Source organism: Scylla paramamosain, chromosome 11, assembly GCF_035594125.1.
Source record: "Scylla paramamosain isolate STU-SP2022 chromosome 11, ASM3559412v1, whole genome shotgun sequence".
Taxonomy (NCBI): Eukaryota; Metazoa; Arthropoda; class Malacostraca; order Decapoda; family Portunidae; genus Scylla; species Scylla paramamosain.
The window spans coordinates 1997189-2013414 of NC_087161.1; the positions used below are offsets into that span (position 1 = coordinate 1997189).

At 50.8% G+C, this 16226-nt stretch overlaps 2 protein-coding genes across 4 annotated transcripts; one reads left to right on the top strand and one right to left on the bottom strand.

Annotated features, from left to right (window-relative positions):
• Positions 1-169: 169 nt before the first annotated feature.
• LOC135104806 (small subunit processome component 20 homolog) lies at positions 170-10588 on the bottom strand. Its single transcript, XM_064012421.1, has 3 exons — positions 10433-10588; positions 9622-9846; positions 170-8996 (listed from the first exon to the last, which is right to left on the bottom strand). The coding sequence occupies exons 2-3, from the start codon at positions 9835-9837 to the stop codon at positions 378-380; spliced, it is 8835 nt and encodes a 2944-aa protein (XP_063868491.1). The 5' UTR covers positions 9838-9846; positions 10433-10588; the 3' UTR covers positions 170-377.
• Positions 10589-10813: 225 nt separating this feature from the next.
• On the top strand, positions 10814-15363 carry LOC135104651 (serpin B10-like). 3 transcript variants are annotated; one of them, XM_064012183.1, is made up of 6 exons: positions 10814-11347; positions 11932-12323; positions 12592-12730; positions 13361-13601; positions 14077-14306; positions 14882-15363. In XM_064012183.1, exons 2-6 carry the CDS (start codon positions 11965-11967, stop codon positions 15332-15334), a joined length of 1422 nt encoding a protein of 473 aa, XP_063868253.1. In that variant the 5' UTR covers positions 10814-11347; positions 11932-11964; the 3' UTR covers positions 15335-15363. The 3 variants fall into 3 exon arrangements, with proteins under 3 accessions (XP_063868253.1, XP_063868254.1, XP_063868255.1); XM_064012184.1 differs by having other exon boundaries at positions 10814-11041; XM_064012185.1 differs by lacking the exon at positions 10814-11347 and adding an exon at positions 11575-11686.
• Positions 15364-16226: the final 863 nt, after the last annotated feature.

Sequence of the window (16226 nt, forward strand, 5' to 3'; positions counted from 1 at the left end):
CTGTAATCCATCTGCAGTGTTCAGATAATCTATTAATTATTTGCATTATTGGCACAGTGGAGGCAGGTGATTCCAGTGATCTTGCCAATCTGTTTTGAGGCTGACACAAGAAGCCATGTGAGTGAGGCTGGTAACCACCACCAACCATGGCCAGGGATAAAAAGACCGCTTTGCATTCACTCCTGTTTATTTAGGAAGGAGATAGACTTTTAGAAACCATACAAAGTAACATATTTCAGGTTGCTCACTATACAGGTAATGACATGCTATGATTATAGCATGCAATAATTAGCTATACATCATATTAAAAATAATAATTTTGCAACAGTAATGAGATAGTTAACTTGAACAAGACTATTTTAGCAAAATTATTTCTTTCACTCTCTCACCACCACCTCATCCATCATTTTTGGCTTTTTTCTTCTGGTATTTCCCTTGGAGGTCTTGGTACCCTTGCCACCCTTAGCCCCTTTACCTCCTTTGACATTCTTGCCCTTCCTCTCAGCAATCCTCCTCTTCCTTGACTCCTTCAGTGCCTCCTGCTTCTTCCTCTTCCTCCGCTGGACAAGGTGTGGGTCAACCACCTTCTGCTGGAGCTCATGAGCACGACGGTCCAGCCTCTTCCTGGCCAAGGCGGTCTGGGCGGCAGCCAGGTGGCGGGTGTAGGTCTCCACGCCAACCGTTTCCTTCACCAGGTTGGCCACCTCTCGTGTCCTCTCCTTCAGCACCTCTGGCAGGTGTTCATCCGTCAGCTCCCTGGCCAGGTGCTTAATGATGTACGTGAAGAGCCTTGGGGCCTTGGCATCTGGCCCAGCCACCACCAGCAGTCCAGCCATCAGGTTGAGGAGTGCCTCGCGAGTCACAATGCGTCCTGAAGCGGCCGTCTGCAGCTCCTCATAAGCCATGTTCCCCACACGGTGCAGGACCCACAAGGCACCTAAAACCAGTGCCTTAGTGTTGCCACCAGCCTTCTTATCTGCACTCTTCTCATTCTCCTCTTGGGTTCCTGTGTGGTTCCCCTCCATATGGCTTTTCTGTCCAATTTGTGTGTCTGGGTCCCCAGAAGTGCCATTTCTGGAATCCTCTTCATTTAGCTCCTTACTCCCCTCACTACTGGTTCTCCTCCTTTTATTTGTGGTCTGAACATACCCTCTGCTTTTCTTTGCACTTTTCATTCTGTCTTTCTTGCTGTCACAGAACTGCCCCTTCTTTTTCATGGAATCCACATTTTTCCCTTCAGTTTCACCACCAGCCTCCTGCTCAACTTCCTCTCCAATAGAACTTCCAGTCTTGAGTGTCTGCCTCATCAGTGGCACCTTCACTGAGTGCCGGACCAAGTAAATGAGGTTCCTCACAGCTGCTAGAGACAGCTGGGTCAGCAGGTGTGTTTCTGGGCCAGCCTGTGTTCTAAGCAGCTCACACAGTGCCATGGCCAGCTTCCTTACTTGCTCAGGAGTGGCAGCCATTGGTGGAGAGGTGTCTCCCTCCACAGGATGTGCCACCAGCAGCTGCCCCACCAGCCCTGCTGCTCTCACCCGCACATGCAGGTGTGGATAGGACAGGTGGCTTTGCACATTCTCCCACAGATCATCTTTGGCATGCTCACTCCACTCTGAGTGGGACAGGAAGGCCCCAGTGAGTTTGCTGAGCACCTCCAAGAGGCTGACCAGAGTAATGTCCATCTGCTGAATGTGTGGTGAGAGTTCCATGGTGGTGTTGGCAGCATACCTGGCAGGGTGTACAAGGGACACAACCTGTGGCAGGACCACCGACAGGAGGGTCTTGGGAAGCAGTTTGACTGGGACATCTAGGAAAGCAGAGAGGGACTTGGAAGCCACCAGATAGGCCGTGTAGTCTGGTGTGGTGCCTTCAGCCTCAACCAGCAGTTTCAAACAGAGGTCAACGAGTATCTCTTTCCGTATGGACCTTTCAAACAGAGCCTTCAAGATTTTGTGAAGCAGAGCACGGTTGTCCTTGGAGTGTTCCTTGACCAGCTGCTCCGACACCTTGAACCAGAGGTTGGTCTCCACCGAGCGCGTTATCAGTTTGGCGGGGAAGTTCGACACCACTGCGTTGATCATAGTGGCTGCCGAGAACCTGCCTTCCTCCACAGGGTACGAGATGTTGTCCAGGAAGTAAAAGATGTCTGAGGTGATGCGTCGGGGTTTCATGGGGTAGGTGAGGAGATAGGTGTGATAGGTGACCCTGGCCTGCTGCAGCGGGTACTGCCTGCCACAGGTGATGCTCATCTCCTTGACTCGGGTCAGCAGCTGGTGCAGGCTGGCTGAGTCTATCTTCCTGGCCAGCACAGCCTGCAGCACAATGAAGGCCGTCTGCTGCTGCCGCGAGTCCTCCAGACTACTGGTCACATATCCCAGGAGGATCTCCAGCTCCTCCTCCGTCAGCATGTAGGACTCCACGCTGCGCACCACCACTGCCAGGCTCTTGAAGGACAGCTGCACCAGGTCGTACAGCTTCCCTCGGGCCAGCTCTGGGGAAGAATACTTGTGCAGCACCACAAACATCTGCTGACAAATCTTCTTCAGCTCCTTCTGCAGGGATGGAAGAGGGAACTTGACTAGCCAGTTAACACATTTGAGGGCCTGAATGCTGACCTCTGGGTGGTCTGAGTTGATGCACTGGGTCATGGTGGGCACATATGGGTCCAGGAGGGCCACGTGGGCTGTGTCTGAGGGGAGCAGCTGCCCCTGACGCATGAGGCTGCACAGGAGTTGCAGAGCAAACTCCACCAGAATGTGAGCTGTGGCCTTCAGTGAGGTCTTGGGGTTGATCCTTGCTCTTTTAGGCTCCGGCGCCAAGAGGTACGAGTCTGGTCTCTCAATCTTACTCTTTTGCTGTGGCTTTCCCGTTGTGTCTGTCGTCATTTCCGGCAGCTTCTCATTGAGTATTCCATACACAAACACTGATTTCTGGGTGACAGACACATTCTGGTTCTTTTCTAGGCCATTGGCAACCCTGGCCAGGCAGCGGGCCATTTTGGCCACCACGGCCCGGTCCTGCGTCTGGCCCAACACTTCCCGCAAGGGCAGCACCACTTCCCTCAGGCCCTGCGGGGACATGAACTCAGCAACAAAGTGCAGGATGTCATAGCCCCGGTCGCTGCGTGCTTCCTTCACCTTGGTGGTGATTTGTTTCACTTTCTTCTCCTCTGCCTGAATGCCAAGGATGTCCTCCTTGCACACCTCCACCAGCTGGACCATGCAGGCATCCAGGTGGTCCGGGGCCAGGCTGGGCCGCAGCTGGGTGAGCACAGCATACAGGGTGTACACCAGCACATGGGTCTGGAAGCCACGGGTGAGGATGATGCGCATGTCGTTGACCAGCCAGGGGAGGTAGCGGCCACCCAGCTCCACCATGATGCGCACCAGCATGTTGCGTGCCTCCTCCCTGATGCCCTCTGCTTTGCACTTCAGGAAGGTGATGATCTTCATGAGGACGCCATTGACATGGGCATTAAGGGCAGTCCGGGGCATCTTCTTCAGCAGCTTGATGAGGGCAAAGGCCAGGGGGATGCGCTTGATGTCCTCGTCCTCGGGGACTTTGCTGCGGTTCAGCTTGTGTTCCGTTTCTGCCCTGGTGCGGCAGCCCAGGGTTCGCTGTATCTGGGGGATGATGGAACCCACCAGGGCACAGTACACCTTCTGAGGGCGGGTGAGGGCAGGGGAAGCAGCTGAGTCCTGTTGCTTCTTATCTTCCTTGTTCAGATCATCTTCCTTCTCCTCTTCTCCATCATCCATTTTGACATCATCCTCATCACCAGCTGTTCTTTCCTCAGATACTTCCTCTCCCTTGTTTTCCTGTACAGCCTCTTGCTCTTCCCTAGCTCCAGCCTGCTGCTGCTGCTGCTGCTGCTCCTCCTCATGCAGTCCATGTTGGCCATCTCTCTTCCCTCTCGCTGGCCTGGCTGGCCTGAGCTGCCTGCACTCCTCCACCTCCTCATGGAAGGCCTCCAGGATGGCATCGATCACCTTCACTCCAAGTCGCAGGTGCTTGAGGTCCCCCTTCAACATGAGGCCAAGGTAGTGCCTCAGCAGCCTCTGATAGGGGAACCAGGGCAGACAGCCAGCCACAGCCCTAACAGTGGCCACACAGCTGGCCATTAGGTACTCATCACTCACGTATTCATCCTTGAACAGGTAGACTGAAGCCAGAGGCAACAGGTAGTCAGTGAGTGTCCCTGGTGCGAAGGTGAGGGTGCCGGCAGCCAGCCTATCCACCAGCCTGGACAGTGCCCTGGCCCGCCGGTGCCGCTGGATGTGCCGCATGTTGCTGAAGAAGTCTATGTCCTCATCTGTGGTGTCTGCCAGCTGGTGTAGGTCAGCCAGGTGAGGGTGCAGGTCAGAGCAGGTGTGCACCACGTGGCGCAGCACAGCCACCGCCTCCAGCCGCACCACCTCCCGCTCCCCACGCAGGGCGGCTCGCACCTGGGGCAGCAGGCGGTCCACCACCACCTCCTTGGCCGTGGAGCGCTGTGATTCCCGCAGGCGGGCACAGGCATCCACCAGTTGAGTGAGGCAGAGGACAGCCACATCACGCAGGGCAGCGTCCTCCTGGTGCTGCAGGACAAACATGTTGTGGTGCACCAGCAGGAGGCTCATGGGCAGGTCAAGCTGCTGCAGGTCAGCCAGGAGGAGGGTGAGGGTGCGGTACCTGGCCAGGCGACGCTCAAAGTCCACCTCCTCCACGGCTCTGGTGCTCCAGGCATTGAGGTCTGCTGCAGTGATGGCCAGCTGCTGCAGGGCAGGGTTGGTGCCAGCCAGCACGGCCAGGGCCTGACACAGATGCTCCCGCGCCTGACGGAAGCCAACCCACCCAAACAGAGAGAGCAGCGACCGCAAGTGTTGTTCAGGATCCTGCACCACCCCCAGCAAGTGGCAGCAGGCAGCCAGTAGCTGGGACACCTTCTCCTCCTTCTTGACCTGGCGCCTGGCCACCATGGGAATGATGAGGTTCAGCAGCTCACTGCTGACCTCTGTGCTGCTGACCCACCGCGTCAGGCTGCTCAGAATGTTGAGGTCACGTGCAGCCACTGCTTGGCCCTGGCCCACCTTGGCCAGGTAGGTCCCCAGGCTCTGTAGGAGGGGATCCAGGTGGGGGGTGAGGAGGGCTGTGCCATAGTTCATGTCTGCCTCACCATCACGTGAAGGCTGGCGCTCCACAGGGACCATGTGAGGGCTTGTGGGCAGTGGTTCCTCCTCTTCTGAAGTAGAGTCTGGCAGGGTGAGCAGGTCCTCCACGAGGGACAGCACAGAGGAGACTACAGTAGAGCCACACTTGGGGTGACGCAGGAGCTGCACCACGTATGGCAGGGGGGTGAGGGAGGTCTGGCCGGGGTGGTGGCGGGCCAGCAGAGGCATGTAGCGGGGGTGTTGCGCCCAGCAGCTGAAGAGTCCCAGGAGTGGGGAGGGGGAAGCGAGGCCTTCATCTGGAAGGCGAGGCAGGCTGTGCCAAACAACTGCCTCAAACACTGCCTCCAGCTCCTCTGCTGACCACTGGTACTCTGCAAACTGGCTGAAGAAAGTCACCACCTGGCGCTGGGCCAGCTGTCGCAGGTGCTTCAGGAAGGAGATGTGGCGAGGCACCATCTTGGCCCGCTGGCCTAGCAGGCTGTCTGCCACAGCGGCCACGTACAGCGTCACCTTCAGCAGGAAGGGCACACGCTCTGTCAGAAGATTTCCAATCTTGTCGACAATGTTCTGCACAGTGGTGAGGGCACTCAGCAGGCGACCCAGTGGCACTGTCTGCTGCAGGTCCAGGCCGGTGCGGGCACGGGCCACCACTGCCGACACAGAGCCTTCTAAATGAGGTGCCAGCACCTCAAAGGACAGGTCCAGAAAGGTGCCCAACTCAGCCTCCCGAGCCCCGGCCAGGAACCTCAGCACCACTGCCTTCCTGGCTGTAATCTTGCCCCGGCCGGCAGTGTTGGGCCCTGTCTTGTGGTGCATCTTGCCATACAGCAGGCGCAGCAGGCAGGGCAGCAGGGTACCTCGGTGCTCCTCCTCCACACTCTGCTCACTCCCATCGATGCTGAAGAGAGTGAGGGCGTGTTTGAAGGAGCGGTCATCCACAATTCTGTAGAGGCTCTCTCTGTAGGGAGTCAGGTGTGCATGACTGTAACTCATGATGCAGTCCAGGGCAAGCCGCTGAACGCCAGGCAGCGGGTGACTCAGCAGCTGGTGGTAGGTGCGCTCCAGGCGCTGGGCGTGCAGCACCATGCGAGGGTTGTGGAACTTGGAGAGTACAGTCAGTTGCTCACACAGGGACTTAATGGGAGCTCGCCGTGGAGGGGTGGTGGTGGTGGTAGTGGACTGGGATTTGCTGGCCTGTGTCTTCTTGAGTGGCTTGGCTTCACTGGAGGGCTGCATCTCCTGCTCTTCTGAAGGGTTGTCGGTTTGGTTATCTTCCTCAGCATCCTCAGTCTGCTCCTCTGCCTCAGCTGCCTTCTCTGAGCTCTCATCCAGCTGCTGGATGCTGAGGTCCTGTGTGGGGGCAACACTGGAGTCAACAGGGTACAGTTCCCCCTCTAGGAAGGAGAAGAACAGAGGCACCACATCCCTGTTCCGTGCCTCACACACATCAGGGAACATGGCCATCGCTCTCCACAGCAGGTTGCGGTAGTTGAGGTGGTCTGGCTTGAGCGGGATCTGTGCAAAGCCTCCATGAGATGAGAGGTGATGAAAAACATCCCCAAGGACCTCTGTTTCCAGACCCAAGTCAGTGTCAGGGTCAGCCTCCTTTCCCTGGAGCACCTGCTTGGTGAGGTGTGATGCAATGGTCAGCTGGGAGAACCACAGTGGCCAGAAGTGGTGGTCGGGGAGGCTGTGAGCAAAGCTGGAGATGGCCTTGAGGACAGGCCCCCAGATGTCCTTGAAATTGATATAGAGCTGGCCCAGGAACAGCAGCAGTGGTGCCTCCCTGAAGGTGCCACAGGTGGGCAGGTGAGGTGCCACATGCTCTGCATCCAGCAAAGAGAGGTGGCGCAAGCGGTTCTTGTACTCCCAGGGCGTGATGGCCACACACTCCGCCTTCAGCATGACCTGGAACATGCTCTCCACAGTCTCCGTGTCCTCTGGGAGTGCTGGGAGCTTGACCGGGAACAGGGAGAAGATGTGGAGCACCAGCAGTCTTACCTGTGGGTCTGGGGAGGCCAGGCAGGGGGCAAGGACAGTGTACACCTCCCTCAAGGTGTCTTCATTCATCACCTCATTGTTCTCCTTCTGGGCCACTGTGAAGTGAAGATCCATTGCCCGCAGGAAGTGGGTGTTGCCTCTGTACTGTGGCCGCCCCCTCACCACCTCCAACAGCTGGCGGGGATCAAGACATGCCAGGAAGTCTGTTCCTGACAGAATGTGTACCATGGCCTCCACCAGCACCCCGAGCAGCGCCAGTGACCTGCGGGTGGCTAGGGGGAGGTCATACTTCACGTTGAGATCCAGGACAACTGCAGCCTCTGCCTTGGCCTTCCCCTTCTTCTTCACTGGTGCTGGCTTGTCATTCTCCACAACCTTGGTGGTGCAGTCAGTGAAAGCCTCCATCAGCAGGGAGAATAACCAGGTGAGGTGAGGGGCCAGCTCCTGGTGGTCCAAAGGCTGGACATGGGCCACTACTGACAGACACAGGGCCAGTTCTTCCAGATTGGAGAGATCCTCCTCTAAGCCAGCCCTCAGTTTGCCCTCCACTAGTGCTGGAATGGAGGCCTCTGCACTGCCCTCAGCCTGGGAGAAGATCAGGGGATAGGCCTGCCAGGAGGGCAGGTCCATCCCACTCTGGCATGGAGGCTGCTTCTTCAGGATGAGGGTGGCCAATGTGGCCAAGACCTCCTGGTGCATGGCCTGACCCGCTGCACAGCTGGTGAGCCCATCCAGATAGAGGAGCACCTCAGGCAGCACTTCTGTATCAAACCTGGCCAGGTCAAAGAGGTGGCTGAGAAAGGTGATCTTGGTGTGGTGTGGCAGGGGGGAGGCCAGCAAGGTGTGGAGGGCCTGGCGGAGGATGGTATTGTGGATGTGGTGGTGGGTGGAGGTGAGGAGTACAGCCACAACACTGCACGTGATGGTGCCCAATTCTTCTGGCACCTCGCATTGTGCCACAGCCAGGCACTGTTTCAGAGCCTCTGATGGGTCAGTAATCAGAATTGCCTGCTTGTAGTCCACCCAGGCCTGCACCACCTGCATCACAGCCTGCAGGTGCTGGGCAGCAGAGGCATCACTTAGAGGGAGAAGATCAGCCACAGCACGCCACAAGACTGGCCACACCAGCTGTGCATCCTGGGCCCAGCCAGCCTGCCAGGAGGTGGCACCACTGGGGTGCTTGCTGGTGATGTGGTGGGCCACCTGCTGCACTGCGTAGGTGATGCTCTCCAGCGCCAGATCACGTGGGAGGCCACTGTCACCAAGAAGGGCAAGCAGGATGGCCAGCATGCTGCCCGCTGAGCTGTGCAACCGCTGTACCACATCAGACTTCATCACAGCTGCCACCAGGCGACCTACACCCTGTGGGGCCCCCTGCCCGCGGCCCAGCCCCTTAATGACACCCCGGAGGAATGCCTCCTGCCCCGAGGCTTTCCTCACCAGGAAGCTGAGGGTCTGGGCTGCCAGCTCATTGATGTACCAAGGCTGGGCTGGAGAGAGAAGGCTGGCATACCCCTGGTGGTGGTAGAGGCGGACCAGATCAGTGCGCAGGTACCGCTGCAGCACCACTAGCAGGGATGCCAGGCACAGGAACACTGCCTCCAGCCGCTCTGGCTCCCGAGATGCCAGCTGCCCCACCAACACTGGCAGCAGGTTGTAAAAGTGCCGTTGGTAAAACTCCTGCGGCAGGTCGTTGGCAAAGGCCACCAGCAGGTCCAGGAGAGGCTGCAGGGCCGGGGTGTCTGACAGGGCCAGGTGGCGTGCCAGGCACTCGGCCACCTGCTGCTCCTGGTGCACCAGCTGTGTCAGGTGCTGAAGGTCACCACCAAGCTCATTCTGGAAATCCTGTAGGAGGTGAGGGTCTTAGTGTCTCACAGTGGTAGAAGGGACACAAGCAGCCATGTGTGTGAGTTAACATTTTATACTTTTTTCAAAACTCAGTCAAGCTCATTCTGTTCCATCTCACAATACTTCTTCATCATGTGCTTCTTTACAATCATGTACATCACCAGCAAGAACAATTGCAAATGATAACTGGCATTTTTAGTTTGAAGCTTGATTTTTTGTACATAAATTCCCCTTTACTCTTCTGCCATGGCTGCCCCCTTGGGAAACACTCCCAGGGGGAGAAAGGCATCAGACAGACCAATAGATTTGGTCCCCTTTTATCTTCAAAAGGTTTTTACTTTTAGCTTCTTGATGAGCTACTTGTAAGTGTTATATATCATTTACTCCATTCTTCTTATGCATTTCTATATCTCTCTCTTCTTAGATTTGTATTCTACTCTAAACATGTGAATCCCAATAAACAATTTGTATCCAAGTAACAGAACTGGGAATCTATGTACATCAAATGCTACATACACAATGTTCACTTTAACAAACATCCTTCTTACTTTATTTTTTTTTGTTCTAAGAACACTTAAATGAATGGTTACTGCAACACCTCAGCCCCAGACCACACACCCACCTGGAAGGCCTGCGTTAAATTGAGCTCCCGTGCCCTCACAAGTGCCTGGTGGAGGAAAGTCGTCTCCTCGCCTTCCTCAGTCCGTGGCCGCTGCAGGAGGAACCTGCCGGCAGAGACTCTGAGCCGGCGCACCCGCTCACCAAACCCCCGGAAGGTGAAGGTGTTGGCAGTACGGTGAGCCTGCCGCTGTGGCTTCATCTTGCTGTTGTCCTTCATGTTGTGGCGCTGTTGGTTGTGGGTGGCAGTGAGTAATGGTGATGAGTACAGGTGTAATGTGTGTGGGGCACAGCCCCCTGATCAGACTAGGTAAGGTTAGGTTAGGCTAGAAATTATCCCAGTCTTCAAAATGCGGCGTCTTATCCTTAGGCTTTTTCATGAATGACCAAATTTGGTTTCCCCATCCTAAAACTCTACTTTCCCACCAAGCCCCAAGCTTGTATGAGGAATTGGGGGGATGGGAGCACGAAACTATTATAAAGAATTACCGTATATTGTTACACTTACTGCTTCACGGTAATATGTTCCATTCATTGATTATTGTGGGTGTGAAGAGTGAGTTAGTTTTATGTTTTGTTGCATCTTGCTTCGTATATCTGTTTGGAGTAGAACACTGGTATAAAACATCTGTAAATCACAAAAATCCATAATTCCAGGACGTCCAGCAGACCGACAGACCCACAGACACGCTGGCTCTGAAGGCTACACGTTGTGCTGATGTGACAGACAATGTTCTCGGCAACACTACCCTTATTGCACTATTTATCGGTGTGTTTTTAGCTTCAGCGGGTGGCACAAGCTTCTCAGTACTTACAGGGAGATTTCAGGTGTGCTCCAGGTTGGCCTCCTTCATCCCCGGAGAGGACACTTGGATATATGAGAGGAAAGTTTAGACAGGCAGCGATCTCCGTTTCCCCGCTCGCCACAAGTCTGCACGTGTCTGTTTATTGCCTCGCCCGCAGGGACCCCTACGATAAATATTTACCTGAAACTGTTGTTGTTTGTATGTTATCTGATTGTTCCTAGTAAAATTATTAGTGTCTTGATTACTTATAGACAGCAAATAAGAAAGGTGGTGTAGAAAAAATAAGTATGAAATGGCTTGGAAGTAATATATAGATATTTTTTTTATTATTTTTTTTAATATGTAAGACGGATATTGACAGGTCAACAAAATGAGGGAAGACCCGCAAAAAGTGCCACTCCTTGGATATAACAGCCAGAAAAAAGCAAAATGTTAAAATACTTCTGGAAGAAGTGCCTTGAAACCTTCCTCTTGAAGACTAGAAAAATGGCAATGTTTGGGTTATCCGCACTTGTCTGAAATACCAGGGTTGACACTCCATTCTGTCTTCCAGTAGGAGCTTGTTATACTTCTGATGGTGTGGTGTGACCTGTGTGCACATCTCGAACCTCTAAAAGGGTCTGTACTACCTAAGGAAGCTCAATTAATACTCTTAAGCTTCCGAGACGCTACACCATCACTGCCTCACACACACTGCATCCTCTGTTCAGTGAGACCAGACCAGAGAGCATCGAGAAACATTCATTTTCTGCTTTCTCATCACTAAAAATAATGTTACTACAACTGTTACCACAATTACTGCTATTGCCACAGTCCCTCTTGTCCCACCTCCTACTATTACTGTAGTTACTGCCGCTGCTGCTGCTTCCACTGCTACTAATACTACCACTACAGCCACATGCACTGCCTCTGCTACTAAATCAAGTAATTATTACTATTGTTATTATCATTATTATTATTATTATTATTATTATTATTATTATTTTATTATTATTATTATTATTGTTAGTAGTAGTAGTAGTAGTAGTAGTAGTAGTAGTAGTAGTAGTAGTAGTAGTACTGGTGGTAGTAGTAGTAGAAGTAGTAGCAGTAGTAGTAGTAGTAGTAGTAGTAGTAGTAGTAGTAGTGTTTAGATATAATGGTTCAAGTCAAGAGTGTTTCATCCGTGGCCTCAGTAACATTGTTTGTGGAGAGACGCACGCGTGTTGTGGCGACAGCTGTGTTGGTGACTGCACGGAGGTGGTAGTGGTGGTAGTAGTGGTGGTAGGTGGATAAAATGCATTGAGCATTGAAACATTGAGGAATCTCTCTCTCTCTCTCTCTCTCTCTCTCTCTCTCTCTCTCTCTCTCTCTCTCTCTCTCTCTCTCTCTCTCATACGCACAACAAGAAAATAAAACGAAGCACACACACACACACACACACACACACACACACACACACACACACACAAAAGACTAAAGGTTGCACGTATGCAATAACAATATACTCTTTATTATCACCCTTTCAGAATAATAATAAGAAAAAAGTGCAGATTAGAAGCATGACAGAAGCAACAGCAGCAGTGGCAATGGTGGTGGTGATCGTGTTGGCATCCTTTACAACAACAACACAAGCACCGACTCTGGCAGCATCAAAGAGCACCAACACCGCTTGGCCGTCAGTTCAACCATTGAGAGACAACGTGGATTATAATGATGTCAATAACTTTGGCTTGGAATTAATGCGGTTACTGGCTGTGAGGGGGAACGTTTTGATCTCCCCTCTCTCCCTGTGGTCCTCTCTGGTGCTGACGCTCTACGGGGCTGAGCTGATGACGCAACATGAGATGGAAGAAATACTGCATGTCTTGTATGTGAGAAGAGATGAACTGCTTAGGTTTTTGAACAGCGTGGAGGGAAGGTGAGAGAGAGAGAGAGAGAGAGAGAGAGAGAGAGAGAGAGAGAGAGAGAGAGAGAGAGAGAGAGAGAGAGAGAGTACCTTTTCACAGGATTGAATTAAACTCGTAATAATATTATTTTATAATTTACATTTATTATTCGTTTCTTTAAATGCATCTGATATATGTTTATAGCACGAACTACTACTACTACTACTGCTACTACTACTACTACTACTACTACTACTACTACTACTACTACTGCTACTACTACTATTACTACTATTACAGGCGGAGAAGGATGCGGGGCGAGCCTGACGTGCTGATCATGGAGCAGAAGACGAGAGTTTTCAAAGAGAACGAGTTTGTGCTCAACGCGTCCCCGGCGAAGGAACTCTGGGACAGGCTGTGCTCTGTGAACTTTACCATGGTGAGAGAGAGAGAGAGAGAGAGAGAGAGAGAGAGAGAGGAGGGGACTGGGGTTGTGTATGTGACTATATACAATACTAAATGTTTCAAGTTTCAAATTACTGTCCCGTGTTTTGAAGTGTTTTGTTTTCTCATCAGGATTATCTTTAAATGTCACAGATGATTTGTCAGGTTTGTATTTTTTTTTTTTTTCTCTTTTTAAGTTGATGAGGTAGATTTTTGTTGTCCTTTTTCCCTTTGGTCAGTTTCCCTACTACATAAAAAAAAAAAAAAAAATTAAAATTCGCATGAATCTTCTTTGGGGTACTCCAGTCAGGCTTCTCCACAGCGGATCAAACTTCAACACGCCCAGTCTTATGCATCTTCGTCAGGTCTTGTTTCATTGCATCCATAAACATTCTTAGGTCTTCCTCTCTTTCTCCTGCCGGGTAGATCCATCTCTAGCATCTTCCTCCCCTCCTCTTGACACGCCAAAGCCACCTCGGTCGCACCCATTACAAACAAGTCTTCCCTCGCTGCATCCATAAACGTTCTTGGGTCTTCCTCACTTTCTCGTGCTGGGTAGATCATTTACCAGCATCTGCCCAATCATTTATTTCACCTAATAATCTATCCTCTTTCCCTCGCGCAGCCTGAAGAAGCCGAAAGGAGAATAGATAAATTTGTACAGGAGACCACGTATAACCTGATACCCTCCTTGGTGAACGCCAACCAGCTGCGAGGCACTCTGATGGCCATGGAGACAGCGTCCTGCTTCAAGTCTGACTGGCGATTCAACTGTAGGAGTGTCTGCCGCTCCGCCTTCTACCCGCTGCCTTACTCTCAGCCCATCAACATGACCATGATGTGGGTGAGGCAACTCCTGCCTGTGGGTGAGTGAAGGTTCCTCGGGTGTTTGGCCAGCAGGTGGGCTGTATGTGTCGCTATAGTGTCTCTTTTGATAATGTTACAGTGTGGATTTTATAAACAGAATGGGATTTATTAGAGGCATAATAGACGTACAACAGAAGACCATAAACATATTTCTGGATGGGTTTATGAATGGAAATACGTCATCAAGCACCGTACATGTATTTTATTTATTTATTAATGCGTAAGAGTGGTTCTGGCCTAGGGCAAGAAAATGCTGAAAAAAAAGCCTCTTGTTACAATGCCTATTTTATATACAAGGAAATTCATCAGAAACATGATGTAAAATAGGAAGACTGAACAAATTTATAGGCTGGGATAACGTACATGTACTTTTTTTATTTCATTTATTTATTTGTTTATTTATTTGTAAGAAGGATTCTGGTCAAGGCAACAAAGAGACTGAAAAAAAAAAAAAAACGTTCGCTATTGTTGCAGGAATGGATGCACAACTTCAGGCTACGGTGGTGCGTATGCCTTTCTACTCCTGGATGTCCTTGTACCTCATCCTGCCGCTGTACACGGGGGAGGGCGCCTTCCAAGAGACACTGGAAGCCCTGGACAGCTGGACCCTGATGCACGCCCTTAAGAACCTCGGCTGTTACAGGATCGAGGTGCACGTGCCGAGGTTCAAAATGGAAGGGGATTACGGCAATGACTTGATACCGGTAATGGTGGTGGTGGTGGTAGTGGTAGTGGTGGTGGTGGTGGTAGGAGGAGGAGGAGGAGGAGGAAGAGTATTGTTGTTGACGTTGTTGTTGTTGTTGTTGTTGTTGTTAGCAGTAGCAGTAGTAGTAGTAATAGTAGTAGTAGTAGTAGTAGTAGTAGTAGTAGTAGTAGTAGTAGTAGTAGTAGTAGTAGTAGTAGTAGTAGTAGTAGATGTAGTAGTAATATAGTGTGTGTGTGTGTGTGTGTGTGTGTGTGTGTGTGTGTTTGTGATATTCATTATTTTTGCATTCATTTACTTATTTATGAGAGAGAGAGCAAGCGAGAGAGAGAGAGAGAGAGAGAGAGAGAGAGAGAGAGAGAGAGAGAGAGAGAGAGAGAGAGAGAGAGAGAGAGAGAGAGAGAGAAAAACTTTTCTTTTTCTTTAAAGATTTCTCTCAGGTTACTTATCTCCTTTTGCATATTCTCTCTCGTCTTCCAAAGTCATTACATTATCCCCTATGAATATCTTTCAAACTCAAAACAGTAACCGTCCCACAATTCCACACAATTACCCTCCTTTCTCTCCCCCCAACAGTGTCTGCGTGAACTCGGCTCAAAATTTATGTTCGATGCTAAAAAGGCAGACTTCTCTTACTTCGCGGACAGCATGTACGCCACCAACCTCAACCACAGAGTCTTTGTTGACATCAGCGAGGGCCCGACTGCTGCTGGGATGGCCTCGAACGTGCAACTCAAGTCATCCTTCTCTAGCGAAACCCCACAAACGGAGACATCATGCGCATCCTCACACATAACCGCGAAAGTTGAGATCAATATGCCGCTCAAGAAAGGTAATAGGAATGCATGCAGGAGAGGCAGGAATAGTAATGGTAGTAGTGGTAATAGTAGTAAGGCTCAGTGGATAAGGGAAAATGATAGATATTGTAATCTGTGCCTGAAGTTTAACCGACCGTTCGTGTTTCTGTTGGTGGATGATGTGGATGATATCATATGGCAGGTCGGAGTGTTTAAATCTCCACTGAATTAGCCATCATGGAGCCCCAGAGAGAGAGAGAGAGAGAGCAAAGAGACTGCATGATTTTTGTCTATAGTCAATGAAGTATAAGAAAATACAATAAAATATGTCTTACACCCATTTTCACTGAGTATTATTATTATTATTATTATTATTATTATTATTATTATTATTATTAGCAGTAGTAGTAGTAGTAGTAGCGGCAATATGGATGCATGTGACGTAATGGGTTGGGTGTTGGGTGGCAGTGTTTCAATATTCATGGTAGTGTGAGCGAATGTACTGTATGTGTGTGCTGGGTGAGTCGGTGGGCGTATGTGATGTCATGGGTGTGCTAGGTGGGCGTGCGTGACAATAAAGGGTGTGTTCTGAACATGGGTGGGCGTGTGTTGTCGGGTTGGTGTTTGTTAGGTACAAGTGTGTTGGGTATTAGCGAAAGAACTGTTATTGTTATTGTTTCTATTACTATTCTTTAAGTAAATAGGGATCCGACTAAGGACAAAAAAAAAAAAGGGAAAGAAAAGGCCCCTGAAGACGCCCGTGACTCAAGACGAGAGCACGATAGCAAATCCAAGGTCACATTGTGAAGTGTCTGTCTTCCTTTGTCTTGCTTGTGTTTGGTGACGAGACGCAGTGGCCGTGAAGGAGTGGCTCAGTGGCAGTGATGAAACTTAAATATTTTTTTTACCTGTCTTTGCTTGGCGTTTGGTGGCTATTGGCCAAGAGGGAGAGAGAGAGAGAGAGAGAGAGAGAGAATCACGACTGAAGTATAAATAAATCAACATAAACAAATTAGTAAATAAAAAAAAAACACGAATTATTAGTATAAGTAATATCTAAAATAACATAAAAAGAAACTAAAAAAAAAAAAAAAAAGTCTTCAGAGAGAGAGAGAGAGAGAGAG